Below are 27943 nucleotides of genomic sequence, written 5' to 3'. Positions count from 1 at the left end.
GGAGGGATCGAAAGAAAAGTCGAGGGAGCGAGGGCGTGGGTGGCCAAACGACGGAGAGAAAAAAGTTGTTTACGCCAGGTCGACGCGGTGTGGGAGAAACAAACCGGACGGTCCTAAGGGCACACGATGGGCAGAATGAGGTTGCACGATGCTGATTGGCGGAGGAGAGAGCTGAGTCAGTGATTATGTCAGTGACTGCCTGAGGCATGACTGTGTTTTGGCAGTGGAAATGTCTCATGCGTAATAGTCCGTTGGTCAGATCGTGTCGAGATCCTCAGAGGAGTATTGGTCTTGTATACAGAGGTTGATTCGTGTCCACCAGTTGGCCCTGTGCCCGTCCATCGCGTGCTTGTTTTGATTTTCCTGCTTATAGAAGCGCCCACGGTGCAGCCTGTGGCCCCAGCGACAAACAGTGGAGTCGTGATTGATACTGTCGATAGAATGAAATGGAAACACAGAGTAATACTAGTAGTTGTATTCCAACACTAAGAGAAGAAAGGCTTTTATCTATCAATCCCATCCTCATCCTCCATAGCAACACTACTCCCCTCTCCTTCCTCTCCCTCCTCCTCTGCCTCCTCTTCCTCAAGCACCAACTCAGACTCCAAATCCAAAACCTCATACCGCATCGCATCCCCATACAGCACACAAACTGCACGCCGATCCTTCCGTCCATTGACATCAAGATAAACAGGTCTAGATTTAGGCCCCGATGCGGGAAAGGCATGCTTGATGATTCCCGCGTGCGGGGAGGATAGCGAGGAGAGGTCGAGGAGGGTGGGTTTGACGGAGGGTTTGGGGGTAGAAGCGGTGCTGTCGCAATCGACGTAGGAAATTGCTAGCGATTGGGGGTCCGACTCTTCTCCTGCGTGGGATTGGAGGGAGAGGGGTTGGATGGGGAAGTTTAGGAGGTACGAGGGTCCTTCTTTTTTGGCATTGTTAGTTATTAGTTGGGTACTTGAGATAGGACTATGGCTGGGGTATAATGGGGGTAAAAGTAAGGGAATAGGTGGATGGACATACCGCCGGAAGCCCACAGGACCATGAGCGTGTCGTCGTCGACGAATTGCAGTTGGCGGATCTCGCCTTGTTGCAGGGAGAGAGCGGCGATGGCGGTGCGTCTTGTTGAGCTGACGCCGTTGATGGAGTCCAGCACCACGCGGTATATGTAGACTGGTGGCAAGGGTATCATATCAGCAACCACTCGAGCTCATTGGAGGGATTTGACCAACTTAGGTGTTTCGATGTGCTCGATCGAGCAGCAATGTATGTGGAGCACGGGTGTCCTTCTTCGGCATCCTAGCAGAGCAATCAGTTGTGTGTATTGCGCATTAGTTAAAAAAAAAAAACTCACCTCATGACAGATCGTCAGATCTGCAACACTCTGATCACAGTCCGAGTGCAGCTCAAGAGGCGAGCGATGCAGAATGCCCCTCCGCTGCGTCAAGGCAATCTCACCGAAAACGATCTCAAACTGCGTCCCCAGCCGCCTCGTCAAATCATTTAGCTTAGGTGCGTCGACCGCAGTATCATCGCCGCCCTCACCCCGGCTCTGGCGCTGCTGCTGGAGAAGCGATTTGAACGTATCATAAAACGAATGATCATGGCCATCTGGAAGCCACTTGTCCGTACCAGGTGGCGGCGGCTTAGCCACGCCGATCATGGGAAGCTGGCGGATGAAATTGCGCAACTGGCTCTTCGTCAATGCGCCGGTGATATAGTGGACCGTTGGGGGCACGTCGAGCAGGTCGCGCTTTTCCAGTAGCTCTTCCTGCGTCTGGGAGAGTGCTTCGCTGTTTAGGATGTGGATCTCGAGTTGGAGCCATCTGGAGAAGGCGAGGAATTCGGCCAGTTCTTCGTTGGAGTGTGTGATGATCTGGTGGGCCATTAGGTGGAGACAGTCGAGTGTTTCGACGATGGCGTTGAGCTTGGTCGTTTCTAGACCGAGGACGTCGCTGAGTTTGTGGAACTTGGACAGGCCGATCAGTCGGCTGAGAAGGACTTGGCTCCTCTCCAGTGCGGGCAAGAGACATTCGTGCGTCAGGCGGCGGATGTTCTCGTACCCGCCGGCGACGGCTTTGTCCCATCGCTTGTGTCCCTATAGATTTATAAATACTTCTGTCAAAACTTTAGGCAAGGAGACCATACTCTTTCTCCGACGATATCCACCAGGAACTCCTTCATCGGCTCGAAGCAATGTCCCGTAACAACGAGATGATAAGCCGCCGTGATGAAATCACAATGGCACTTTTCCTGCAGGTCTTCATTGACACTCCGCAAAAACCTCGAGGGAAGTTCTTGGGTATTCTTCCACTCAAGCTCGATCTGCCGCTGCACTTGGTCGATATACCGGAGCAGGTTCTGGAGCTGGGTTGTCTTGGAAGCAAGGAGAGACAGGTAGCGACCCGATCGCGTGATAAAGCGAAGGTCCAGAGTGACAAGGTTGAGGGACGATGCGGACGCCGCCAGCAAGGCATGTGTCGAGCTTAAGGGATGTGACGCATGACGAAGAATATTGCATGAACCCGGCTGTCCGGCCGAGTCAGCGATGGGGAACGAGCCAATCTCGAAGCAGTCGAAGATGCGCAGATGGACACTTCCATCATCATATCCGACAAAGAGCACGTTCACCGAGTCGCTGGTATCCTTGGTGGAAGAATGAAAGATGGCATCGATAGACGCGCGGGAACTAAAGAGATCATCTTCGCTGCCCGTCGCCGGCAGGGTACTCAGTTTCGGCAGCGAGCTCTCGATATCCATCAGTGCCAGCTCGCGTGGTAAATCCGCTTTGATCAGCGCGGCCGCTTTCGACGAGTGCACCGATGAGCTCAGCAGATCCTCGATGGAGAGCTGGCCCGCTGAGTCGCGCAGATGCCGCTCGGCCGCGTGGCTGTCGGTGAAATTGACCCCCAGCCCAGACACGTTGCCTTGGGAGAAGGCTGTGCCGGGCCGGAGCTTGGGGCATCGTCCTGCGCATAGGTCGGGTAGTGGTGCACCGTCTTCCCGCTATAGGAGCTGATGACGCGCACCGTCCCATCTCCACACGCGACAGCAAGTAACCGACCTGTAGGCATCGTTAGCGTAACTCGCAAAAAGAACAGCAGAGAGTTCATTTCCAAATCCCCTCCCCCGCGGGCACTATACAAAGGGATCAATTAAACTCACCATTCCCCTTCCACGCCAACGCCCTGATCTCCCCATCCTCCTCATCCTCGCCGAGGTACGGGTCCCCGCCAAACGAGCCCCCGAACACGCGCTGCCCGTTCAGCCGGAAAATGCGCAGCTCCTCGTCCTCGGTGGCCAGGGCGATCAGGTCCATGGTCGGACAGTACGCCAGCGCGCGGGGCTTGCATTTGGCCGGTAGGGATTTTTCCCCGACTGGAGGAAGCTGCGGACCGTGTTCGGCCATTGTGGTGGGTGGTTGTGAGCCGGATCAGGCCATGACCGGGAGAATTGTGATGGTTGATGGTTGAAGATGGTGTTGATGCTGGTGGATACCGCGAGGCTTGGCGCGTGGGCGGCAGATGAACCACACCGAACAGAATACTTCATCTATACTATTGGAGAGGAATGGGTTCTCATTTTGTGATTTGGTGTTTGATTGAAATTTTACGCCCATGAAATTACGTCTGGTACAGTTTAGCGGTGAAAAGGTGAAATATATATATATCCTGGTCAGACCATACTGACTGCCTCGAGATATACATTCAGCAAGAAGCGATTATCATAGAACTTCTTCTCCCCAACCAAAAAGTGGTAGATGTTAATGAATACGATATATTGCACAGTTATATCCTCCGCTCTAAAATACCTATACATAATCACAACATCCCAGCGACCAGCGCCAGAAATGATACATAAACAAATAGTACAACCCCCTTACCCAACCATCTAAAACGGCTCCCCATCCATCTCCGCCTGAATTATATTCTTCAAATAGCTCAACTCATCCATAAGCTCCTGCATGGTGGTCTTGCCATGCTCCGGCCCACCGGGATGCAGCGACGCCCCGACAGCACTGGGTCTCAGCGACCGAATCTCGCCCAGCTGCGGACTATCGCGAATAGTCTGCTCAGCGGCCCCAAACTGCCGCTGCTGCTCCTCCGACAAGATCATCGGGGATGCGCTCCGACTGCGCGCAAGTGCAAGAGCCTGCATTGATTCGATGGCGTTGAACAGCGCGGCGTGCCGCTTTGGATTGCTTTCCACCTCGTCGAGGTTCTCAATGCCCAGCCCGGATACGACATCGACGTCGAGGTTGGCTGCTTCGGAGAGGGAGACAGCTAGTTGCGGGAGGGAGGAGTTCCATGGTGGGATGTCGTCCAGTGCGGAGTTGGGGGATGAGGGCTTGGAATGCACGGTCAGGTGCGGTGTGTTTGGGTCGGTGTTTGATGCGAAGTCGGTGGGGAGGGAGGGATCTGGTGTTTTCCAGGTGCTGGCTGTCTTCAGGGCGGGAGATACAGGACCACCGTAGGTGTGGGCTTTGTCGTGGGCATGAACATCGTTGAAGGTCGAGGCGGACTTCGTGAATTCGGGCGAGGATTGCTCCTCTGTATCAGTGCTCCATTCGGAGAAGCGGCTTTCTTCCGCCGCGAAGCGCGACTGCGTTGAATCTTCGACAGTCGTCAGGCTGGAGAAGTGGCTGCGGAGCACCTCGGCGTTCATCGCCTTGTCCGTCTCGTCTATGGCGCGCACCGCCTCATCCATGACAGATGACGGCGTGTTCGGGAGCGTGGGCAATCTCTTTTCCTGGGGGTCCACGCGCGTCGGGGTTGACATACCGCCAGAGGACCCTCCATTGGACCCTCCATTGGACTTGCTGGATTGACTGTGCTGCTGCTGCTGCTGCTCGCTGGTTTTCACAGTCAATGCAGCTCGACCAGCATCCCCGGCGCCAGCTTTCATTGCGCGACGACTCTGGATCGTGGCCGGAACGGGTGTTTCTGGACCGACACCATTGCGACGCTCGTCTGCCGCGCCATTCTGCAGAAGCGCCAGGCTCTGCGCATTGACCTGCTGGACGGGATCTGGGCGCTTGTATGTATCTTCATTGGCATTTCGGAACGCGGAGCGCAGACCCCGCGAGCGCGGCGGGGAAACAGACCGCGCATCCTTGTTCCCATTTTTCCTGCGAACCGCGCTGCTCGGCTGCGACGCACTCCGGTGAACCATTTCCGTATTGCGCGGCGAGGACTTGGTCGCGGCTGTGGCAGCACGCTGCGGCTTGGACGTGTTGAGCCGGGGCAGAGTGGGCTTTGGCGGTTTGCGCGGGTTCAGATATTTGTCCTCCGGGTTCATTGTTCGATAATCGAGCTTTTCCGAACTGTTGCTCATCGACCGGCCATGAGAGCGACTGTCGGGCAGGATGATGGGCACGTTCAGGACGTTGACCGGTTGGCCGGGGAGCAGAGGGCATTTGGTGGTGACGGGCTCGGCTTCGTTGAAGTGTTCGACGTCGTCGTCCAGCAGATACTATATTCCCAAGTTATTAGTATACCAGCCATTGAAGTCAATCGGAGACACCCACATAGTACCAATAGGTAGCGCCCATCTTCAACCCGCCGGTCCGCCACTGCGATTTATCATTCGGCGGCCCGTCGCCCATGATATCGGTGAAAGTATGGCAGCCGCGCCAAACACCGGCACCGACGCGTCGATCGCGCTCCATGGCATAGGGCTTGGAGAAATTATCCCATGACCCGAGCAGCTTGACTGAGCGGACATTGGGGTTGGTCGTGAGGAGGAAAGTCATGAGGGTGGTTGAGAGCATGGAAACCAAAACGAGAGAAAGCGCTGGCCGAAACGAATGATGGCGCAGCAAGAGAAACGCAGAAAATGCAATCAATGCAATGCAATGCAACGGAAAGAGCGAAGAAAGGAAACAAAACAAGGAACGAAGGTATAGTACAGTTGATGAGAACGAGAAGGAAATGGAGGAGGCCAATGCAAGGTTAATATAGGCGACCAGACAAACAACCCAGGCCGTTTCTAATTTTACCGATTGTTGTGATGCTCAGCTCGGGTTTCACGACTCTGGGCCATGACCCGAAACAACAACAGTGGCTGGCGGCGGCAGTGGAGGTGCCTCAGGAAGCGCGACGCTTTGGGCTAATGCCAGGCACAGTGCAGGCGACACGCCGGGCCAATGGGCGTGGCGGGCGAGTGTGACGGGGGGGGGCGTAGTGTCGGCGCCTAGGCAGGAACACGAGATAAGAATAGGTGAGACGGCGGTGTTGGCGCGACAGGTGAAACGGACAAGGAAATGATTGAGGACAGGGACGATGTTGAAGAAAAAGAAGGAAAGAAAGAAAACAAGGTAGGCAACCAAAGAAAAGAAAAGATGTGCTTTCCGCGATCGGCACCGCGGGGAGCTGTGACGACTGCTGAGCCGATCGGACGGGCGATCAGGAGAATGATTTGACGATGGGGGCGATAGGAGGAAGATTAGGGATCGCATGATAGGACCATGACCACGCATTAATTAATAGCTTACATTCCCTAAGCAGGCCATTCAGGGGTAATTTTTTGATTATTGCCGTCAACATGCCGGGAACCACTGGAGCCGTGGTTCGCAGTGGAGCTGAAACGCAAGGTACGATCAACAGGGGCGAGCAGTGACGTCTATGGAGTGAATTAAACTATCGAGAAAATAATCGAGAAGAGATGCTATGTACATATGGAAGAAACAGAAGCACTACACCCTCGTCCGATCCAACTTCTTATGCACCGCCCCAAGCACACACTTCAACATCCCATCCGCATCCAGCGTTCTCCCCTTCCCCCTCGCCAAGGCACGGTGTCAACAATATCTCGCATCTTCTTCCGATGGCACCAATCCCCTAAATCATCATCCAGCTGCTGCAGGTACTTGGTCGCGCGCTCATCGTTCCCAATCTGAAAGAATTGCACCCCAACCTGCCACGGCAGCGCCTTGCAGCCCTCCCCATCAAGCCGGCGAGCAACCTGAACAATGATGCTCTCTGCATCATCGGTAAACTCGCCGTCCGTGATAGCAATGATATTAAGCGGCTTCGGTTTCTTGGCGCCCAGCTGCGCGGCCAGCCGCACGTCGCCGCGGCGAGAGGCATTGGTTGCGGCGTGTTCGAGCCGCTCGAGTTCTGCGAGGTACGGACCCAGGATGCTCAACAGGCGCTTGCCCACTGGGGTTGCGCCGCGCGGCTGAACGCTGCTGAAGATTCGTTGTACCTGCGCCGCGGTGGTGACGTTCGTGTAGCCACCCCCGTTGGCATCGTACACGCCCGGCGGTACCTCGCAGCGGTGGTTGAGGAAGAAGATGTCGATGCCATCGCCGTCGTACTGCGTGCAGATGGGCGCGATGGCGGCGATGGCCGCTTCGGCTTCTTGCCAGCGCTCGCCGCGCATGCTGGAGCTGTCGTCTACCAGGAAGATGGTGTCGAAGTCCTTCAGGAAGGCGTAGCGCTCGTCGCCGTCGGCTTGAAATTCAGTCGACAGAGGCTGGCTGGAGTTGCTTGCGTTCGGTGTGTAGGGCGGCGGCGACCAAACTGATGATGATGATGATGGTTTGGCGGAGCTGCGTGGGGAGGGCGAGCCGGCGTGGCTCTGGCTCTGCACCCTGGAGCGCCGGTTGCCTACCATGACAGGACTGCTGGATGGGGTTTGCTCGGACTCGCCACGGCGATGCATGAGTCGGCTGGCTGGGAAGGAGGACCACTTGGGTGGCGGGATGACTTTGGCAAGCATTGGTATGGTATGGATGGATGTACTAGGTAGGGCTGTTGGAAAGTATGGTCTTGCTGATAGTAGGCTGACTGCGTTCTAGAAGCACTGTGGAAGACCTTAGTAGAATCCTGGTCTCCCCGGGACACACCCCGATCTTTATATCTTTCCACAGCCTTCTTTCAGGAGACCTTAGCGTTGACATCAAAACGTATAATGAGCCCCTTGGAGTAACATGCCGAGAATGTATTAGGGCTGAAACCAAGGCGGACAGGGGGTTGCTTCAAAGAGTTATTGATCAAGAGGCTGATGGCCATTACCTGGGTGCGGAGTGACAAGATCACCGGCACGCCGCGTATGAAGAACATATACGGGGTAACCATTCGGGCGAGGCGGATCCAGGTTGGTGCCGCAGGGCCTGGCGCAAAGCGGCAAGTCACGCATTGGTCAAACGCCTCGCGCAACGGATCAAAACAGCCTTGTGCGCTAAACCAGATGATATACACTGGCTAACAAGAAGGAGAAGAAGTTAATTTGTTCGATCAGCATGACAACTATAAATGATTGGTGTTTCGGTGCCCCCTCGTATGTAGTCGTATTTCGCCTTGGCGGCCCAAACGGAAGGCTGTACGGCAAAGATCCCTAACACGAACACGACTCCGCCCCACAAGTGGTTACAAGGCGCAGCAATAGTAATAAGTTTGAACCAAAGAAACGGTATTACTTCATGACGTATCTCATTAATCATTTGACTCGGAAAAAAACTCTAGACACTTGTCGTCCTGTCCAACTCCAGTCCCAAAGCTAGAATGCAGACCATGACGATATACAGATTAGGTACATAGGCTGTGCAAACCCAAGTATTTACTCCGCCGAAGGGCGAAGCTCTCGGTACTCCCGATACTCCTCTCGTGTGATAAGATGATAATGTGGCACATGGAAGACCGAAAAAGGAAGCAGGCCCGCCGACCCAGTCGGAGGATCAGCCGCATCGCCGTATATTTCTGGGGAATGGAACATGCCCGGGTCTGCGGATAGAATATCCATAATCGCTAGGGCCTGGTCGAGCCCCATCGTGTGTCCAATCATGGAAAGACACTTCACCACCCACTGACGCTGCGGATGAGTCGGTCCCTCAACCATACCGGCCAGAAACAGGGGCCAGAGCAGCATGAGACCGCCCAGGTAGCTCTCTGGGGGCATCGTGGGTGCGTCGGCAGGGATCTCTGCGTTGCAGGCGCCCAGGTGAAACGGGACACTGCGGCAAATGTCGGCGCCTAGGCGACTGGTGGTCGCGCGCAGGGACTTGCAGTGCAGGCGGAAGTCCTCGGATAAGGAATTGTTGGGTGAGCTGGCAGACAGCTTATGGACGTGCGATAGGATAATCTCGCTGACGAGGATGCGTGCGCAGCGGTAGTTGGCCCAGCAATTGCAGACCCAGAGCTCGGGGTAGACGTGGTATTCGTTGTTATAAGGGAGAATCCCGCGACAGCGGCGCTCGAAGGCGCGGTTCAGCGGCGTCATGGTGTGGCTGGTATATGTAAACTCAGGTGGCAGAGCGGCCAACCAAGCGATGAGGTCAGCTTCGATGGCACAGGCCGCACTTAGAACGTCCTTCGGATTGGTGATCGCTTTCGCGTGGATATCTGCACGAAGGTTCGACAGATTGCCGATGATCATGATCAGTCGATTGCCAAGGGCATCCTTTGGCTGGAGGTAAATGACGAGTTTTGTAGACTGCATTAGTGACTCGGGGACTCGCACGTCGCGCTGGATACAACTGAGGATCTGCGAGTGGGTTAGTCTTGTCGTCGAAGGGGAAGGGAAAAGGCACGCACAATCTGATACCGTAAATGCATGAACAGCCGCATCCCTATGAAGGTCTCCAGTTGTTTCGTCCCCCGGAGCTCCAGGAGGGCTGCGGCTCCGCGAATGTGATTTGACCAGCCTTCGATGCCCTGTGTAGTCCTCGACGTGACCAACTGCTAAAGTTAGCGCTGGACTTTGTCTTTTTTTTTTTTAAACCTAAGCTTACTTCATATGCAGACAGGAGAATAACCGCGCCAAGCGCCTGGTTCGTCTTGGCCTCTTCCGCATCGGCGAGTGCCGTATTGACCAGCTGAAGTGCAGACCCATACTCCTGGCGCGCTGCTTGCCTTAACGACTTCACTTTGCGAATTCGCGAGAGCAGGGCGCAGGCAACTGCCACAAGACTGGATTGCATAGCCTTCTGGCTCACCGATCCACCATCCTTCATGAGAAAATTGGCCACAGCAGCTGACATGAAGGTCCCGGGGATGGCATGTGACTGAAGGAAGTAGGAGATAGCTTCCTCCTTTGAGGGTTCCAGAGTGGGCTGGATCATCAGCGGGGACTGCCGTAGCTGCTGCATCAGGAACTGGTGCTGGGGATCGGAGTTAAAATCAAATTCAATCCCTGCGTCCGTCACCGATAATGCGGTGATCTCCTCGCTATCCGCTAGGGGCAGGGTGGGGTCGGCGGTGCTCGGAGATGCATTACTGTTCTGTTCTGGGGAAGCAGTGCGAGGCGACCGGGACGGCGCATGGCGTCTCCTAGAGGCCGCTGCAGAAGAAGCCGGAGAAGCAGAAGATTCCGCCTTCGCCTTCCGCACGACCGAGTTGCTCTCGTCGCGGAACATCAGCGACAGCTCATCGCGATACCCGGGGCATTCCCGGCGGGCCCGCGTGCATTGCGAACAGGCCGGGCGGGCCTGGTCGCATCGGATCTTGCGCGTGCGGCACTGGCCGCAGCCTTTACTGGGTTTACCGCAGTAGACCATGATGCCTGAACATGGGGCCGTAGCAATAATAATGATGATAAAACGGTAACCACTGCGAGAGTGGGGAGTGAGCCCGGGGCTGAGAGGGTTGGTCCGTGCACCCTAAACCCAACAGTGCCAGAATAAGTGTTTTGCATATAGCCTGGATAATGTTTGGCATTTCCGGCTTGCTCTTTCCGATTTAGTGCTCACCCCTCGCTCCCTGAAGTAAAATTGTTCTGACGCCTGCTAAATGCCGTAGTTTCGATAGTTCTTTGGCTGTGCAGCAGCATATATCTTCGAAAATTCCTCTAGTCGGCCCAAGATCCAAGTCTTCATCACCGGATCCGCGACTTCAATAGCCACACGTAGCGGAAACCCCATACGAGATGGCCCCATAAAGCCAACGCTGCTGTACTCGACCGATTTGCAGATCTGATTACTAAAGTAGACAATCATAGCACCGTGCGGGCCGGGATGACCGCACACCCGTAAGATATGATGGATAATCACCATGTAGGTGTAATAGCCAGTATATAGACTGGAGGCTGTCATATCTGAGAAAGTGAGAACCATCGGGAATAGAGAGTCGTTGGTCGAAGAAGGTGTTTCGGTGGGTGGGGGTGCAGTTTGTGAAAGCTCCTTATACCACGCCTCTATCTTAGTTTGCATATCAAGGGCTTGGTGCACGAGTTCGGATATTGTTTGTATGGCTCTGTCCTTGGTCATATTGCGGTCTTTGAGACTGTAGAGACCGTGCACGAGACTTGGGGCGAATGTGAAATAGGCGAAGAATCGTTCTAGGCTATTGTGTAAAGAAATAGGTATGTCGGGTGAATAGTATTCTTGCATCATCTCGTGCCAGTCGGATGAAGTTAGGAAGCAGGGCTGACTAGAGAACATAGAGTGCATGACAATCAATCCCCTAGCCGATTTGAATAGGGCATTATCAAACTCGTTCCTATAGTGGGCCGGACCTCTTATCCTGACCAATTGTCCGAGACCCCCAGCGTGTTTCATCCACGACCCGGGGTCTTGGGTATTGGTGAAAAGCTAGGGCTTACTTAGAACATGTAGACTATCGCATCGGGTAAAAACTTACTTCATATAAACATAGCATCACCACAGCACAGAATATATGAGAAGAAAAGCTTTCTTTGGGGCTTTGTAAAGACTTTCGGAGTCTATGTAGAGCTTCCCCATAGGCAGACCTAGAGTACCGAGCCATCTGTATATTCTGTGTAACGCTACTATAGTAGTGCGCGGTGAAGCACCTGATGGTGGCATCTAATGTCTGATTTCTCCCATAGACGGTTGGTAGGAAACAAAACCAGTAGGAGGTAATATGGGTTGGGCTGGGAGGAAACGGGTAAGAGAGGTCATAAATCAGAATACTGAGACCTTGTAAAACATTGGCAGCTGGCGAGCCCAGAGATGATGGTGAGGATGTTCTTTCGACTAACATCTGGCAGATTGTCTGGCCCTTATTTGGCGTCTCTGTCGTCGATCTCTCGGTCTGAGCATAACCTGAATCTACGTCCGGATGATGGCGCCGTTGCCAGTATGGGTTACACGCAATGAACTTGAATGAGCGGTCATAGCCCGGACAAGGCGTACCATACTTTTCGCATCTTGCGCAGCCTGGCTGTCTCTCATCGCACTGGAAGTTGGATTAATTAGTAGTGTATCATGGAGGGGTCATCAGAGCAAACGCACTTTGACTCGGCGGCTCAGACAGCGGGAGCAGCCATTGCTACGAGGTACGCCAACCATCTTAGGGGGTTTTCCTTTTGGAGATGCTGGTCAAGTGAGTTGATCGTATAGGAGAATGTGAGAGCGCATATATTCCACGCGCGTATTAAGGGGTGCCAACCTCGTATTCCTCAGCCAAAACGCCAATGAAAGGCGGTGAACTTCGTCGCCCACCACCTGCTGTCTTCAGCGATGCTGACACAGCTTTTTGTTAGAGGCTAGTTTCCTTTTTAACGGGCTAGAGAGCTCCCTCGCTGGAGGGACGGCGGCCCAGATAGCCAAGCCCCACCTGCCAGAGAAAATCCGCAATGTACAGGCCATATAGACCGGATAATGCCTGGCATTCCTTGGCTCGCTCTTTCCGTTTTAGTGCTCACTGCTCGCTCCCTAAGTAGAACTGAGCACTCACTGACTACTCACCTGAGCGGCCTGACCCACTCACTGATCGCCCTTGAGCGCCCTGAGTAAGTATACCCCTAATAAAGTGTACCCCGCTAGTTTCGTCCGTATGCAATATTTCCCCTTTTGCATCGTTCGTATTTCTCCTATCAACCAAAAACTGGCCTCAAAAATGTGACTCTTATTGGACCTGTGGCCCGCCTCTTACCTTAGTGGCGAAATTCGCGGTGGGTCCCGTTCAATAATGGGTGTTGTCTAGATCTGTGCAGCAACGATAAATCCTGGACAGCGTATGTAGAGAGCCTAGAATCTGCAGACTGAGCTCTATCTTTAATCACTCACGCATGAGTCTCGAATCCAATCTCTAGCCCGTAGCAATTCGATGCGAGGAGAACATTAGACACGTTCTGCTGGAAGCTATTTTGTTTGATTGAGATACCTTCACTTAAAAGATTTCTAGCGGTAGAGGGTGGTTAGGGTGGTTGTGACTTACGTTACGGACTCCGGGTTAATTAAAGCGTTTTAGATCGTTCTTTCAATACTCCTCATCATTAAATTCACTAAGATGGAGACACTGCCCTTCGAGCTTCTATGCGACATTGTCTCTCGTCTTGATGACTGTACATCCCTATATAACCTTCTACGCGCATCGCCAGCCATCTCCCGCCTGTTCGACCACGATGGCCTTCAGCTCACCCGCGCCGTCTTCTCTAAAGATACCATGTGTGATCAAATCCGGGAATCAATCTCCCTCGTGGCCATGCTCGACTCTTCCACCTTTCCATACCCGAACCTAGATGCCTTTATCGCCGGCTTCATTCATGTAACGGTCAACGCACACAGGCAGCCCTCCTCCGGGCAGCGATATCCCGAGGACAATGGGACTCCAGGCACTGGGCGCGATTCTGGCGGCAGCGGTAGGTTCCCATGGGTTCGACTGCCACGCGTCCGCCTGGGCAGCCGCACGGAGTGCTTCGATCTTCGAGGTAGGGTGGTGTCGATGTTCGCTTGTTCCGGAGGTGGCCCTGGATCGTCCGCGGCGCTCCGCCCGTCTGACAGCCCCGACAGACCCAGACCGGTGGGTCGCGTTGAAGGTAAAGAGATCCATGGCTCGTGGCTATTGGTCAGAAGAACTCAAGAGGGAGGGAGGGACCGGGGAAGCTACGATCGATAGAGATCTACTAACAGGCCTTGGAGGGGAGAGCGAGCCAATGGAGGGAGTAAGGAATAGGAGCGAATGGGCGACAAGCGCCGCGTCGCGACGCGTTCACCCAAACGCGCGATATTAGATGTGGATGGGATAGACGTAAAATAGACATTTCAGCCAAAAAAGGGATTTATTAGTTTAGATCAAGATCTATTTAGGCTAAAAAGAACCCCCTGAGAGAATCTTCCCCCTTTGGTTTGTCATTCGCCAAATACTGTGCCTTGTACCTGGAGCTTTCTCGCCGGCCCCTGGTTAAACGGTATTAGAACGATAGCTGCTGCACCGACTCGCCAAAATATGACTGTGGTCTGGATAAGTTGGAGCGGGGGTTTGCGTCATGCTGGCCTCTAGACGTTTGATTATGTAGTGAGGGAAAAAAAATAATAATTGTGATCTGGCCATGATAAATAACAGCCAAACCGACAGGACATAGCTAAATCTAGTGAAACCGGGTACCCCGCACTGGATGGCAGAAACTACCACAGCGCTAGCCTATCTTAGCAAGATTCGTCTCGTTTATATCATGTGTTACTCCGTTTTGGGTATAGCCAACTTCGATACTAATTTCATTGACGAAATCTGCTTGTTAGCGTTGTGGTAGTTTCCGCTAGCCAAAGGGGTACGTACTGTAACTAAAATGATGAAGGTCGGATGATAGAGTTAATACTATTTAAAAATCAAATTGCAAAGATAACATTAACTGGAAATCTATTTCAAAAAGAGATAGCAGAAGTATTTACCATTTAATATGATTTTGGATACACTAAATATTTCGTGAAGAACTGGAATCTGGTGGCGAGTTTTCAGGTTTTCTGTATCCAGGCACTGTGCTTTATATCTGGCTTGTGCTTTTCGTCTTTCGTGCCCACCTCTCGAGTTCTGCAAACCCTACGTATGACTACTGCGTACTGTACTCCATACAGTATTGTGAGTGTCATTCTACAAAGTGGACCGTGATTACATGATTACAAAGGTAGATACGTGGTACAAGTAAACAAAACCCCATTGGAGCGGTACAGCGGGTAAATGTTGCTAGCCTGAGTAGTCTGATATGACAAAGGCTCTGTACTAAGCTTTAGGGAGGGTCTCTGAGAAGTGCGGAAATTAAAAAACTCGGGTAAACGAAATAACAGGAAACATTGTTGAGCTTTCTTCAAGTGGTACTCGCATAGTTTGATCTACTACCCATCTAGAACGTACTCGTCCGTACTAACGCCGGTTTGCCGCTTTACCTTTCGCTCGGACCAACTTTCTGTTATGTCAATTCATCCGTAGCAGCGGGGACTGCGAGGCGCTCACCTTGCCATACAGAGGTATAAATATCTCGAGGTGACTTGCCTCCATCTTTGGCCATTCATTCAGCCCTCAGTCCTTCGCCTACTTGCAGGACAGATTCAAGATGAAGTACTCTCTGATGTTCGCTGGCGCGGCCACCGCAATATCGGTCCAGGGAAACCACCCCGTTTCTCCGCAGCCTCTTTCTTTTCATACGACCCTCACTGTCAATACAGCCAAGCGGTACCAGACGATGATCGGCGGAGGATGCTCTGGCGCTTTCGGTGCTGCCTGCCAGACCAACTCACTCTCGACAGCCGACCAGCAGATGGTGGTCAAGACGCTTTTCGATGAGAATCTTGGTGCTCTCTCCATCCTTCGTAACATAATCGGATCCTCCGCTGGAGCCACCATCCTTCCTAAGTGCCCTGCGACCCCTGCTGGTCCCTTCAACTACTCCTTTCCCTCCAACAACGATAGTTGCCAGTTGACTCTAGCTCAAAATGCACTTAGATACAACCCGGACCTTTTCCTGTATGCGGATGCCTGGTCTGCCCCCGGCTGCTTTAAGACTACCGGTCAAGAGGCCGGAGGAGGGTACATTTGCGGTGTACGAGGCTCCAATTGCACCGAAGACTGGCGTGAGGCGTATGCGAACTACTTAATCGAATATGTCAAGCTCTATGAGCAGCGTGGTGTCAAGGTGTCAATGCTAGGCGCATATAACGAGTATGTGTAGTACACTCCTTTGAAAAAGTGCTGAAGAAGCTGATGATTTTGCAGGCCTGATTTCAACCCTTTCACTTACTCTGCCATGTTGTCCGATGGTTACCAAGCCTACGACTTCCTCTCGGTCCTCTACCCTATGGTAAAGAAGGCGTTCCCCCACCTTGCCGTGTCCTGCTGTGACTCTACCGGTGCCCGCCAACAGCGCGATATCCTGTACGAGCTCGGTCGCCTAGGTGGGCTCAATCTGTTCGATGTCAACACCTACCACAACTACCAGTCCGATATCAAGGAGTCTTTTCAAGATCTCCTGCACAACCAACCCACCATCGAGACGGAATGGAGTGACGGCGGCTCAACATGGACTCCTACATGGGACGTCTCTGGTAACAACTTCGAAGGCTTGCAATGGGCCATCTACATGCACAACGCGTTCCGCAACAATGTCGCCGGCTGGTCCCACTGGTGGTGTGCCTGGACTGGAGGCGATGCTGCCCTCGTCAATGTGAACGGCGACTCCTACCAAGTCGCTGCCCGCCTCTGGGCCTTCTCTGGTTACTTCCGCTTTGCGCGCCCTGGCGCTGTGCGGATCGATGCTGAGACTAACGTCGAGGACCTGTATGTCACTGCTTGGATGAACACCAACGGTACCATTGCCATCCCGGTTGTCAATGCAGCGCACTATACATATACACTGGATGTGCAACTCTCCGGCTCGAAGGTCTCGCATGCGGTCGCGTACTTGACAGATAATGAGCATAACGTAACAGTGGATAATGAGTTCACATTCAAGGATGGCAGATTCACAGCCCAGGTTGAGCCTAGGGCAATGAAGACCTTCTTCCTAGACTTGGAGTAAGAAGCGAGAAGGAACCAATTGTGACGTCTCGGTACGGCGAATAACTTCATGTTTGCCTTGTGGCCTTAGGTGTCCATCTGCTTATTTGTCCAGGAAGTTGGGATGGTTTGCATGCGGGACTCTGTATTGCTAGTATCTACTACCAAAATTACAATACTCTTATCGCTACTAGGTACACCATCTCGAACGAAGTCGGGCTTCCGAGATAGAAGATATGCTACTATTCCTCCCGAAGCACTTTCTACACCAGGTGGAGGCGATGAGTTTGCTAGGTCTTATATCGGAGGTGGTGTGTATGCTTGATCACCTCTATACGCTTATACTAGTAAGTAATCTAGTAGACAACTATTTGTGATTTACACTAATAGATATAGGGCGACGACAATTCTATAATGTGTGATTTCCTGTATGATGCAAGGCGGTTTATCCTTAAGAATCACTAGATAACTAATGAAGCATCACTTCAGATTTATTGCATAGGGCTAGTATTTGCACCTCGAACGGCAATAATCCGTAGAGAGTTCAAGTCAGAGCTTCCAAGTTGGATATGCTAGTTCCCACAAGTTAATGAAAGATAGAGTGCAGAATTATAGACTCTCCAGGGCCACACGGGCACGGTTCAGTCAGCGGCCTTGTCGCTCAATGGCTGGCTACTAGCGTCTGGCTCCGATGATAATACTATCTAAGCATTAAGTCATTGACGCTGTACGCATAATCAGCTGGAGTGACAGATGATCATATTTAGTCTCTCATCTCCAGTAGTTCCCGACACGCCAATAATATCCTCAAACGCGAACTTGTGGGAGAATTTAAGTCATTCGTTGATGGCATTAATTCTTAGTGACATGCGACTATTCCAATCTGCCTAGTAGTATCACTTCTAGCAGCAATAACCCTCATGACCATCGCCATATGAGGCCCTCACCTCAGGAGGTTGGGGTGGACTAATCCTTTTTTAGGCCTTGAGCTAGTTAATTTGAGATATTCGGTAATAGGTGCCGTTCTAATTTTATTATTCTGCCTGCTGAGCGTAAGATCGTTAGGCTGAAAAGCTTGGTCTATTTAGCCGCTAAACCCAAAACGGGAAGCAGTGCGAAAATGTATGCTTCATGTATACCTATTTGGGTAAGAGTTCGATATGAAAGCAGGCAGCGATCAATTGACATATATAAATGGAATGGAATCCAGCTGAATCTTTTGAATAAAAAAGAAACTACAAAGATAATAACTCATCATGGGTTCAGTCACTTACCGCGACGGCATCTCCATCCTGGAATTGATCGCCTACGTGCCGTCTTTCTTCGTGTCCGCCTTCCTAGTCTCCCGCCATGGCTTCCGTAAAACTGGAGGCTTCATTTTCCTGGCCATTTTTACGATTTTCCGTTTAGTCGGCGCATGCTGCGAGCTGGCGACCATCAACAAGCCCTCAACGGGCCTCTATACCGCGGCCGCGATATGCAGTTCCATCGGATTGTCTCCGCTATTGATGGCATGCTCGGGCATGCTATCTCGAGTGTAAGTTTTCCCTTTCTGCCTTTGTTTCCATCATTCCGTTCTCTAACAATGCTTGAAATAGGAACGAATCTATCCAAAACGCCACGACCAGACCTGTCCTCCCCGAGCTCGCCTTCAGCTTCTTCCGCATTGTCACCATCGTTGCCATGGTTCTCAGCATCGTGGGTATTACATCGAACATGTCCCTCGAGGGCTTGAAACACCCGAATATTGAGGTCAAGGTCGGCATGATCTTGTACCTCGTCAGCTGGGTGATCCTGATGGCATACCTGGGAATTTTCTACATGCGACGCTCCTCAGCTGAAAAAGGCGAGAAGCGCAACATGGGAGCCGTGGCCATCTCGGCGCCTTTTTTACTTGTGCGCATCATTTACGCCATGCTGGTCTGGTTCGTTGACGACGACACGTTCAGTATGCTTACTGGAAACATGACTGTGCAGCTGGTCATGTCTGTGCTTGAGGAGATTGCGGTTGTTATTGTTTGTTTGGGCGTTGGAATGACCTTGAAGGTTCGGGGAAGGTCTGCGCCTAAACATGAGGAGGCCATGGTGGAGGGCTACATACTGCAAGGTCGGTGACATGTCCCGCGCTGCTGAGAGTAGAGATTTCTGGATGGTTGTCTTTCCTACGAGTTGTATAGATCTTTTTGTCTATTACTTAGCGTTTCATGTCCCACGTTCATAATGTTGAATGCTTCATATATTGTAATTTTGGGCTTCCTTCTCCGCGATCCCAACGTCACGACTCCAAAAATGGTCATTCGCATTAACCAGTGCATTCCGCAAGGTCCAGGCTGTTACTATGACAGTTCCCAGACCTGATCGAGCCTTGATAGCTGTCCGTCGGTCTACAATGCTGTATAGAAGTAAACCATGTCACGGAAGGCAGTACTCTTGACTCCAGCTGTTTACACGTCCAATCAGATCAGGCATATCTCCTACGAAGGGTCAAAAAGACAAACCAGACATCATATTCGTCATACATCGTACAGGTCATTAATCATACAACCCCCTCCCCCCCCTCCTCCAAACAACAAACTGTACACATACACGGGGGTTCCAGGTGTCCCCAGACCAAAAAAACAACCCCAGTAATCCAGAAAACATCTGGGCGACCACCTGGAACTCCCCCGCCGGCTGGCAAAAGACCGGCCTTGTCACGACGCGACCCGGCCCCTCATTCGTCCCCGGCCACGCCATCCGCAACGCCCGCGTCGTTGCGACTGTCCAGCTGCGCGTACGCCCTCTCGAGCTCCACGAGCAGGGCGCACTTCACCAGCTTCACCTCCACTCGAAGCTGGGATAGCAACTGGGCAGACTCGCTGACGCGAGCGTCCCGGCTGACGTAGTCGGAGTAGAGGGACCGAAGGTCCGTCCACGCCTGTAAGGGAGTTAGCTTTTTCATTGTTTCTCTCATTGTGTGTATGTAGATCTGAGAATGGAAAGAGAGAGGGGAGGGGAAGTAGATAAGAGATAGAATATAACATACCGACAGCAAACTTCTCCGGCCGTCCAGGTCCATCTCCTGGACCAGCCCCTCCTCGATGGCCCGGAGGCACGCCTGCACTCGGCGTGGCTCCAAGTCGCCGCCCTCACTCACCATGCGCGTCGCCCCGGTGCGCGCCGCCGGTCCCTTGTAGTGGCGATGGCCGATTCGTGGGATAAACGAACCGGACCGGACGGCGCGAATGCGGGGGTGTGAATCCCGCTCACCGGGGGAGCCAGTCGAGTAGGCTTGGGCAGTGGTTGATAGCTGGGGGAGTGAGGGCGCACGACGTTGGAGGCCCGCGCTGAGGCGAGGCAGTGCCGCCGTCGAGGCAGAGGCGCGGATGGTCTGTGCGAGCTTATTCCTGGGCTCCTTGCGGCTGCTGCTTCCTCCACCCCGCGAGGTCGTGCGAGCGTTGACAATCTCGAATGTCGAGTCTCGCCGTTCGGCCCTGTTGCGCGAGAAGACATGGCGCAGGTTACCGACCAGACGCGCGGTGCGGCGCTCGGTGATTCTGGCGACATTTGTCTGGATGACTCTTCCCTCGACCTCGGGGTGACGCGTGACGATGTCGTCGAATGTGAGATTACTACGCAGCGTGGGGATGCTTGCACTCGGCCCAAGAGCAATGGGCCTGCATCCTGACTCGGTATCGACAAAGTCGAGGAGGGGGTTGCGCGATGTGGTGCGTGAATGGCGCTGAATGGTTCCCACTCGACCTGCATCTCCAGGTCCAGTCGGGCTGACACCTTGGTGGACGACAGGGGAGTCGGTAAGTGTGGCACCCGACGACGTCTGCGGCAGCTGTTGGGAGCCTGTAGGACCACGATCCGACGGAGGTGAGCCATCACGGCGTGGGATCTTGCTCGGAGGACTTTGAGAAACTTGAGGAACCTGCTTCCGCCGAATATACGGCCCATAAGATAATTCCTTAGGGCGAAAAGCCTTGTCGTCGTGACTGAGAGTCTCAACTTGTGGAGAGCTTCGAGAAGTTGTCACAGCAGACTGTCGATAACTCGGCGGCCCATGGAAGAAGTCTTCACTTTCAGAAGTCTGGCCCCTGCGGCTCTGACCCTCAACGTCCGAATGGTATGATGAGAATTTTGCAAGGGGTCGACGCGAAGCAATAGGGCTCTTTGGAGACTGGCTGTGACGTTCTTCGTGCCAAGGATAAACAGGGCCCTCCTGGGTCTCGGTAAAGGTTCCTCGAATTGGCAGTCGAATAGGCGGTGCATTGAATGGATCATTGCTCGAGGAAGACTGGCCACCGTGACTGCGAGGCTCCATTCCTGGGAGACGAGAAGGATTCTCCATTAAAAGCCGACGAGAAGAGAGGAGCTCTGGAGATACGTCGCTGGGTAGCGAACCCTGCGTGTCTGGAGGATGCGAAGAAAAACCCAGAAATGCTCGACTCGATGGTCCAGCAATGGCGGATCCCAGAACAGGCCGACGGTCAATGATGTGCTGCGGAGTATGCCGAGCTGCTTGGCCCATACCAATTCTGGCGCCAAAGTACGAATGGCCAGGAGAGATGTCATGCTGGGGATGAGTTTCGACATCATTGAGGGTTCGAGAGATATCATGCTGGCTGTCTGCAGTGGACAAGTGCGGCTCGTCATCGGCATCGTACCCAGACTCTTGGCCAGTGCTTAGACCACCACCGTCTTCGGTCTCATTGGGCGGGCTGTCTGCCTGAATGACACGGGGATAATAGACGTTGCCCAATCGATAAGCCTCAGGCCGAGCATGAGTGCGATCAGTTTCATGGCCCAAGATGTAACGATCAGCCGAGCTGGAGATGCGCACTGTCGGACCCATGCGGATGGGAGCAGGGCGTAGATCGCCATCGTCTGGGATGGAGCCAGTGGAGCCAGCAAGATTATCCAGGCTTTTCTCAGGTATGGTTGCCAAGTTGTTGTGATTATCGCCGTCTTCCTGCGGCTGGCTGGAGGTGCTGGAGTGGCTGGAAGAACCACTCAGGAGCCTAATACCTCCGGTCTGCACACTCGGAGATTCGGTAGAAGAATATTCCTGCGCCGTGGCAGTGTCCCGGCGGACACGAATGGGAATGGCACTCCGACGTGGAATAGGAGAAAGAGGTGCAGTGGTATCAGGAGATGAATCGCGGGACGTTTCACCGGACGCTCGCAGCATCTGAGTCAATCCCGGCACGCGTGGAATACGTGATAGCTCAGCGCCACGGCAAGAACGCGCTTGCAGGGAGAATGAAAGATGAGGAGTAGCTTCTGCTTTGTGTTATCTCATGTGCGCTCGAACGAAAGGAGCTGGGACCTACCATGCTCCTTAGAGGGACTCGAAATGATACCCTGACCTTCGATCATAGGGTTATGGGGTTGGACAGACTCTGGGTAGGATCAGTCTGAGTCTGCTCTTGAGAGGAAAACTGGGAAGAGATACCTTTTTCTTCAGTCTGGTCCATGGTGAATGGAGATGTTGCAAGAGGATTCGGGAAGCGGAAGAGAACACTTTCTTCTCTGTGTGTTAACTCAAGCTCACTACAGACGGTGTAATCTTGTGTGCAGACATACCTTTTTCTTTGGTCTGCTCCGAAGGGGGATGGGTCGAATGAGAGGAGTGGGAATAGATGGACCACGCGGATTCTACATCACGTAAGGTTTGATACACGGGGGTCGGGGTGCCGTCGATGCTTGCCTGCTTCAGTCTGCCGCGGAGCGACGTCGTGTTGATCCTCCGGTGGGAGCTCCAAGTAGGTAGAGAGGTTGTCGAAGTCGTCTTGTCCATGCGTCAGCGAGCAGTTCCTGTCGTGGAATGAGTGTGGGCAAGAGGCATTCGTCTCTGCCACGGAAATTTTCCAGTCCGTGAACGACGAGATGCATATCAAGACCGGGAGAGGGTTGTGTCGTGGTACGTACCTTGCCTGTCGGTAGACTCACCCTCGATGGTATCTAATTCCCTGACCTGCTCGCTCGTGAAGCTCTGGAAGCTCTGGGAACTGGCCCTGTCCAGAGTGTTGGTTGAGCTGTGAGCGGCGAGGGAAGAGATTCCCAAAGGGAAGAAGGAGAACTGGCCTCCAGGACTAGATTCCTCTGAAGAGGCGAGATGGGAGAAGGAGGAGGAGGATGGCGAGTGCAGAGAAGAAGAAGCAGGACTATTAGGGGGAGGAAGGTAAACAACAGAATCTTCTTCGTCGTGGGTCGTTGCCAGGCCAGGAGAGCTGTGGCTCGGTTCATGCGCAGCCGCGACGAGGTCATCATCACGGCTGGGGTGCTCGGCGTGGGTGCCAGCCACGGTACACAAAGACCAAGACCCGGACACACTGCCTGAGCCCACATTCACAGCAGATTGCCACTAGGGAAAACGTGAGCCTTGGTCCCCTAAGTGCAGGAGAGATCACCTACCACCCCCTTCCAGGCGCGGCCAAATCGCAGCTTGTCTTTGATGGAGCCAGCCTATACAAGAACAGCATGGTCAGCCATCAATCTCTTTGTCTCATGCCTCATTCTAGAGGCCGCGTGTGAGCTTCATTCCAGCGATAGACGAATGATAACTGATCGATATTAGGCATGGATATAGCTTACAAGCGAGCGCCGCCATCCTCGCGCCTTGCGGGCCTGGTTGACCCGCCGAATCTGGCGCCGCTTCTGCAGCATACGCTCCCAGAAGTTGGTTGACTTGTTGCCAGCCGATGGCAGCAAGCCACTGCGCTTGCAGCGCAGCTTGGGGGGGTCTGGGGCGGGCGGGTCCCTAGCGGAATAACGATTCCTCATTAGTTCCCCCCATTCATCCTCCGCCAGGAGGCGTGCCGGCACTGAGGGAGGCAAGATAACTTGCTCCCTGCGGCTCAATGCCGCCTCCAGGGGCAGGGAGAACGAGACGGATGACGGTAGAGGGTACTGGCCCTCACAACGTTCAGCAGTTGCCATGTTGTGCGGGCCCTGTGAAAATATTAACCCCATGTCCGATGATTAACGGAAGCAACATACCTTTTTGTTTAAAGAAATGGGTCAAAGGCGGCGTGCTATTTGCTTTGATGTGCGAAAGTTTGCGCAGAAATGTGGTGATTCCTGTGCATTTTCTTTCATATCAGCCCTCTTTCCCCAACCGAAGGATATCAGACTGGCCATCCAGCTCACGGGAGGGAAGCCTGGTGTGAGATACAGTGGAACTTACGGGTTCAGAAAGAAGGTGAACGTCGGGGTGGAAGCGGGAAACGAAGAAGACAGAGAAAGAAGGCCGTGTTTGCAAGAAAGAAGGTGAAGAGGTGAATGTCTACAAGACAACAGAGGCCTTCCCAATCGGGTAAGGCGGTTGCCAGCCTAGGGCTCACTCATCTCTGGCAATACTCGGGCGGTGAGCACCAGAACGCAAACAGTACAGCCAGACAGGACTCTATGGACCGGGGGAAACCGGCTAGATGGACTGCTGACCCTTCTATGTTGTCCATTGGCGAGGGAAATGCAGTCTCCCTGACCATGAGCAGATGCTTGACTCTATCATGATCTACCCGTGGGCGGTAAGGGACTACATTTGGAAGTATAAACTGAATAAGCCACAGGAACTTGATATTGATATCCTTCTATTTGCAGGATTCCCATAGAACTTGGGGCTGGTAGCTACCAAGAAACTGACGCAGGACCAAATGCTGATGCTAACTAATTCCAAACGAAAGAAGCATCTTGAAATAGTCTTTGGCCTGAAAGAATAAGATCCAAACAGAAGAATTCCATATTGGTTGTCGCATCTTCAGTATTGCACAATATCAACCTTGGAACTTGGCTCCCGGAAGCAAAGACAAGCCACTGAAGATGCCCTCCCCCATTAAAACCACGCTTTGTAGTACACAAGCCTTACGACTCGGCTCGCTTCTGTGAAGATCCGCCTTTAGCATCTGAACGCCGTCCTCTCTTCCTCTTTCCTGTGGCATGTCCATTCGAATCCTCCTGCACAAGTGCACCCGTGCCATCATCATGCCACTCGCTGATCTCCCACTCAAATGAAGTCGACTGATCGCCACTAACTCCCATCCCGCGCTGCTGGCGCATGTGCCGACCTAGCCGGCTCCCCTCCACCATCTCCTCAAACCAAGGGATCCCACCCAGTGTGCCGTGTCTGTAGCTCCTTGTAAGACCCGGCGGAGGCCCAAAAGATGGCACAACCGCAGAGGAAGAAGAAGTGGCTTGCGAAGGCGGCGCAAGAGCAGATGGAGAACCTGCGGCAGCACTTCCTGCCTCTTCCTCCAGGTCCTCCGGCAGAAGATCAAGATCTTCGAGCACGTGCTGATCCTCACCAAACAAACTACCAATAGCCACAGACATAAAATCGCCTTCCTCTGCTGGCTCCTCAGTCCAGAGTGTCAAGGGCGTGCCGCAGAATCCGCAGAAGATGCGCTGGGACGCGGGTTCGTCGTGCGGTGTGAATGTACGCCGGATCGAGGCGTGTGTCTCGTCTGGGAAGAATGATCTCGTATAGGACTGGTACCAGTCGAGAGGCACGCGGAGCCATGCAGTCAGGGGCGTGCCGTGGAATCGGCCTGAGATGGATTAGCAAGCTGGATACATTAGCACGCTCTTCCAGGTGGACTTACGACTGTCCCGACTACTGTCAAAGTATACCTGCGCATCCTCGATTGCGTCATTGGGGATTTCGATGCGATACTGGTTGCGACCGCATGAGCATGCTCCGCGCAAGCGGTTGTGACTGGCCATGGTGGAGGCAGAGAGACGGTGAGGCGGAAATGGGAAGGATTCAGTCAAATAAGGTTTCTCGAGGGGCAGCAGACACGAGAGCTGTCAATTGAGACAATGAAGCCTGTTTTCGAGATCAGTCAATGCTGGAGAATTGGGAGAGAAAGTGGTGGGGAAGAAAAAGGAAGTAGCATGCCGAATCCGTTCGATGACGTTGTGCTTGCCCCATCGGCTTATCGCGCTTATCTGCTTAGCTCTAAAGGAATATTTATCTATACTACTCACCATAGTAGATGAAAAGATCCAGTCAATAATTCAGGTTTCTCTAACTATACTCAGCCGCTCCTGAAATTGCTCCACCCCCTTCATACCTCCCAACTCAGGATATAAACAAAGCGCAGCATCGAGTTGTGTCCTCGCCGCCGCGATATTCTCCTCTGTCCGCTCACAATGCATCTCGACAAACTTGTGATGGATGCCTTTGTTATGGAATGCTGCTTGGAAAAAGAATCTCCTTCCAGAGTCGTGCAGCAACGTTGAGACTGTAAGAGGCAGTTTGTGTGAAATCTCGTTCTTCCTAACCGCAGTCTCGAGGAAACAGCGGTCCTCGCTGAACCTTTCCCCTTCTGTCACACCATCATTGTCCCATCCGGGAACATCGGCGATAAACCATGGGTGATGTATAATGGCGGGTAATGGTGCCGTAAACATCCAATCCCAGTCAACCACCCTACAGTTGAATCCATCTCTCAGCGAAATCATGCAGAGCCTTCTTAGGTAGTCTTACCCTGTTAAATGAAAGTTTTCATCTCTCATGACATTTAACGCATTCAGATCCCCATGTGCAAAACCAATAGTGGTGTACTTATCAAGGCCAGCAGCATATTCCAGGATCATAGACCGCATAATCAGATAGTCAACAGGATCGCCCCATCGAGCTGTTCCGTTGAGCGTTCTCCGTAGACCGCGGTCGAGACTTTGCGTAAGCCAAACAGAGTACGGGAATTTTTGCGCCAAAGAAAGATCTAGGGGAACCGGAATGGTCCATAGTTACATTAAGAATTCTGCAAGACCATCGAGAAGCGTTTCACGTTTGATGGCAGGGATTCCGTGATTCCAAATTGCTAGCGGCTCACCCCCGACCCATTCCGAATATAGGACAGGATGTTCCTCTCGCAAGAAAACATTTGGTGCTCTGAGTTCGGGGCGTTGCTGCTTGATGTATTCAAGATGTTTCAAAGCACGGATTTCGTATTGCCAATTATCGGAATCATGGCAAACTCGAGCAGCCCATTCGATCGAATCTTCAAAGATAATTTTGTACACGGTGTGCGACCAGCCATGGCAGGGAGCTACTTGGGCCAGTGAGCATGAAATCCCCTGACGAAGACGACTGGCTTCAGAAAGAATATCGCGTGAGCTTTCCATTGTATGTTTTGGGAGAATGAAGATGGCCACTGTATTTAAAATAAGTGACATGGCTCATGTCGTGAGTTGCGGTGTGCGTTTCTAATCTGCTACTTGCAGGTTGTTGCCGCTCGGCAATAGAATCTACGGACTACTCGGCGAAAATGACACGATTGCAAGCATGTTCAACGCACTATTTATGTCCCATTAATTTCCTTCAGTGTAATAGCCTGCTTTCAGGGTAGATCACCTTTGAATCAGGCAAAGAGAAATACAGAATCAGAGGCGAACAGGAGTAGTAGTCACAATTCGAACACCATACATACCATACATATATGACCGGATTCTATCCCAGAGACTCTTCTGGACAGAAGGGGAATGTCTGCCTTTGAAGGAGCCCACTGGGTCAGTGGATTCGTCAGGCATGCTCTCAACAGCAGCAGCTTCTTTGGCCTGCATTGTCCGCCTCTCCGTTCAATTCTCTTGGAATACGCAATACGCCAGAATTGGATACACAGCCCCTTCTCGTCGCACAGTCCTACCTCTCCCAGTAGACACCGCCAAAGGTCATGATTCTTGACTAGCTCCACTGTGATCGTCTGTCATCCTTTTCGCAGCCCTTCCTGTACCTGGGTTGTCATATCTTCAACCATGTATTCAGAATCGGTTGCAAGTGACAAGGCTAATGAACCCCCTTTCAGCCCAGATTTGGGATTGCAAAAATGCAATGTCCGCGCTTAGTTCTGCGCGATTGCTCATTTATGGGTGCTGTTCACGGTTAGGTCAATTGCTGAAGGCTTGTGTAGTTAAACGACATGGGGGCTTCGCCCCCATTCAGCCTCACTGTGTATATGGGCTTGGTTGCTGCCAGACTGGAGAAAGGATTTCAGCAGGCTGAATGGGCCGCGCCCTGCTTGACAGATATAGGGGTAGCGTGATGTAAGTATTTGTAATTCTAAACCCTACTCCTAGCCCAAAATCCTGAGGAGAAAATGCAGTTTCATACGTATCTTAGAGAAAGAAAAAAGCCTAAGATCAGTCATGGCTGGCCTTAAATCTCACACGGATCACTCTAAATTCCAATAAGACATCTTTTAGTTACTCAAGGATCATGCTAAATAAATTTTCGCAAGCACAAGTTCAAGATAGATACGGAATAGTCAAGCTTCTAATGG

At 52.7% G+C, this 27943-nt stretch overlaps 10 protein-coding genes across 10 annotated transcripts; 3 read left to right on the top strand and 7 right to left on the bottom strand.

Annotated features, from left to right (window-relative positions):
• Window positions 1-503: 503 nt before the first annotated feature.
• N7474_004808 (uncharacterized protein) lies at window positions 504-3409 on the bottom strand (the record flags this gene model as incomplete). Its single annotated transcript, XM_057196223.1, has 7 exons — window positions 504-925; window positions 1024-1173; window positions 1233-1299; window positions 1355-2098; window positions 2149-2955; window positions 3030-3064; window positions 3166-3409. The coding sequence occupies 7 exons, from the start codon at window positions 3407-3409 to the stop codon at window positions 504-506; spliced, it is 2469 nt and encodes an 822-aa protein (XP_057053619.1).
• A 482-nt stretch (window positions 3410-3891) lies between these two features.
• On the bottom strand, window positions 3892-5770 carry N7474_004807 (uncharacterized protein; the record flags this gene model as incomplete). Its single annotated transcript, XM_057196222.1, has 2 exons — window positions 3892-5472; window positions 5528-5770. 2 exons carry the CDS (start codon window positions 5768-5770, stop codon window positions 3892-3894), a joined length of 1824 nt encoding a protein of 607 aa, XP_057053618.1.
• A 974-nt stretch (window positions 5771-6744) lies between these two features.
• Window positions 6745-7722, bottom strand: N7474_004806 (uncharacterized protein; the record flags this gene model as incomplete). Its single annotated transcript, XM_057196221.1, has 1 exon — window positions 6745-7722. One exon carries the CDS (start codon window positions 7720-7722, stop codon window positions 6745-6747), a length of 978 nt encoding a protein of 325 aa, XP_057053617.1.
• An 840-nt stretch (window positions 7723-8562) lies between these two features.
• Window positions 8563-10498, bottom strand: N7474_004805 (Zn(II)2Cys6 transcription factor; the record flags this gene model as incomplete). The annotated part of the gene is made up of 3 exons (XM_057196220.1): window positions 8563-9486; window positions 9537-9680; window positions 9734-10498. 3 exons carry the CDS (start codon window positions 10496-10498, stop codon window positions 8563-8565), a joined length of 1833 nt encoding a protein of 610 aa, XP_057053616.1.
• A 2695-nt stretch (window positions 10499-13193) lies between these two features.
• N7474_004804 (uncharacterized protein) lies at window positions 13194-13917 on the top strand (the record flags this gene model as incomplete). The annotated part of the gene is made up of 2 exons (XM_057196219.1): window positions 13194-13545; window positions 13589-13917. 2 exons carry the CDS (start codon window positions 13194-13196, stop codon window positions 13915-13917), a joined length of 681 nt encoding a protein of 226 aa, XP_057053615.1.
• A 1317-nt stretch (window positions 13918-15234) lies between these two features.
• Window positions 15235-16695, top strand: N7474_004803 (glycoside hydrolase; the record flags this gene model as incomplete). Its single annotated transcript, XM_057196218.1, has 2 exons — window positions 15235-15839; window positions 15894-16695. The coding sequence occupies 2 exons, from the start codon at window positions 15235-15237 to the stop codon at window positions 16693-16695; spliced, it is 1407 nt and encodes a 468-aa protein (XP_057053614.1).
• A 1234-nt stretch (window positions 16696-17929) lies between these two features.
• Window positions 17930-18788, top strand: N7474_004802 (uncharacterized protein; the record flags this gene model as incomplete). The annotated part of the gene is made up of 2 exons (XM_057196217.1): window positions 17930-18210; window positions 18272-18788. The coding sequence occupies 2 exons, from the start codon at window positions 17930-17932 to the stop codon at window positions 18786-18788; spliced, it is 798 nt and encodes a 265-aa protein (XP_057053613.1).
• A 598-nt stretch (window positions 18789-19386) lies between these two features.
• On the bottom strand, window positions 19387-22135 carry N7474_004801 (uncharacterized protein; the record flags this gene model as incomplete). The annotated part of the gene is made up of 4 exons (XM_057196216.1): window positions 19387-19590; window positions 19699-21941; window positions 21992-22060; window positions 22114-22135. 4 exons carry the CDS (start codon window positions 22133-22135, stop codon window positions 19387-19389), a joined length of 2538 nt encoding a protein of 845 aa, XP_057053612.1.
• A 186-nt stretch (window positions 22136-22321) lies between these two features.
• N7474_004800 (uncharacterized protein) lies at window positions 22322-23600 on the bottom strand (the record flags this gene model as incomplete). The annotated part of the gene is made up of 3 exons (XM_057196215.1): window positions 22322-22512; window positions 22611-22944; window positions 23256-23600. 3 exons carry the CDS (start codon window positions 23598-23600, stop codon window positions 22322-22324), a joined length of 870 nt encoding a protein of 289 aa, XP_057053611.1.
• Window positions 23601-24524: 924 nt separating this feature from the next.
• On the bottom strand, window positions 24525-25382 carry N7474_004799 (uncharacterized protein; the record flags this gene model as incomplete). The annotated part of the gene is made up of 2 exons (XM_057196214.1): window positions 24525-25207; window positions 25262-25382. The coding sequence occupies 2 exons, from the start codon at window positions 25380-25382 to the stop codon at window positions 24525-24527; spliced, it is 804 nt and encodes a 267-aa protein (XP_057053610.1).
• Between the last annotated feature and the right edge of the window lie 2561 nt (window positions 25383-27943).

This window comes from Penicillium riverlandense (genome assembly GCF_028828495.1).
Source record: "Penicillium riverlandense strain IBT 135883 chromosome Unknown utg000003l_segment0_segment0, whole genome shotgun sequence".
NCBI classification, from domain to species: Eukaryota; Fungi; Ascomycota; class Eurotiomycetes; order Eurotiales; family Aspergillaceae; genus Penicillium; species Penicillium riverlandense.
This window is presented reverse-complemented; position numbering and strand designations above follow the sequence as displayed.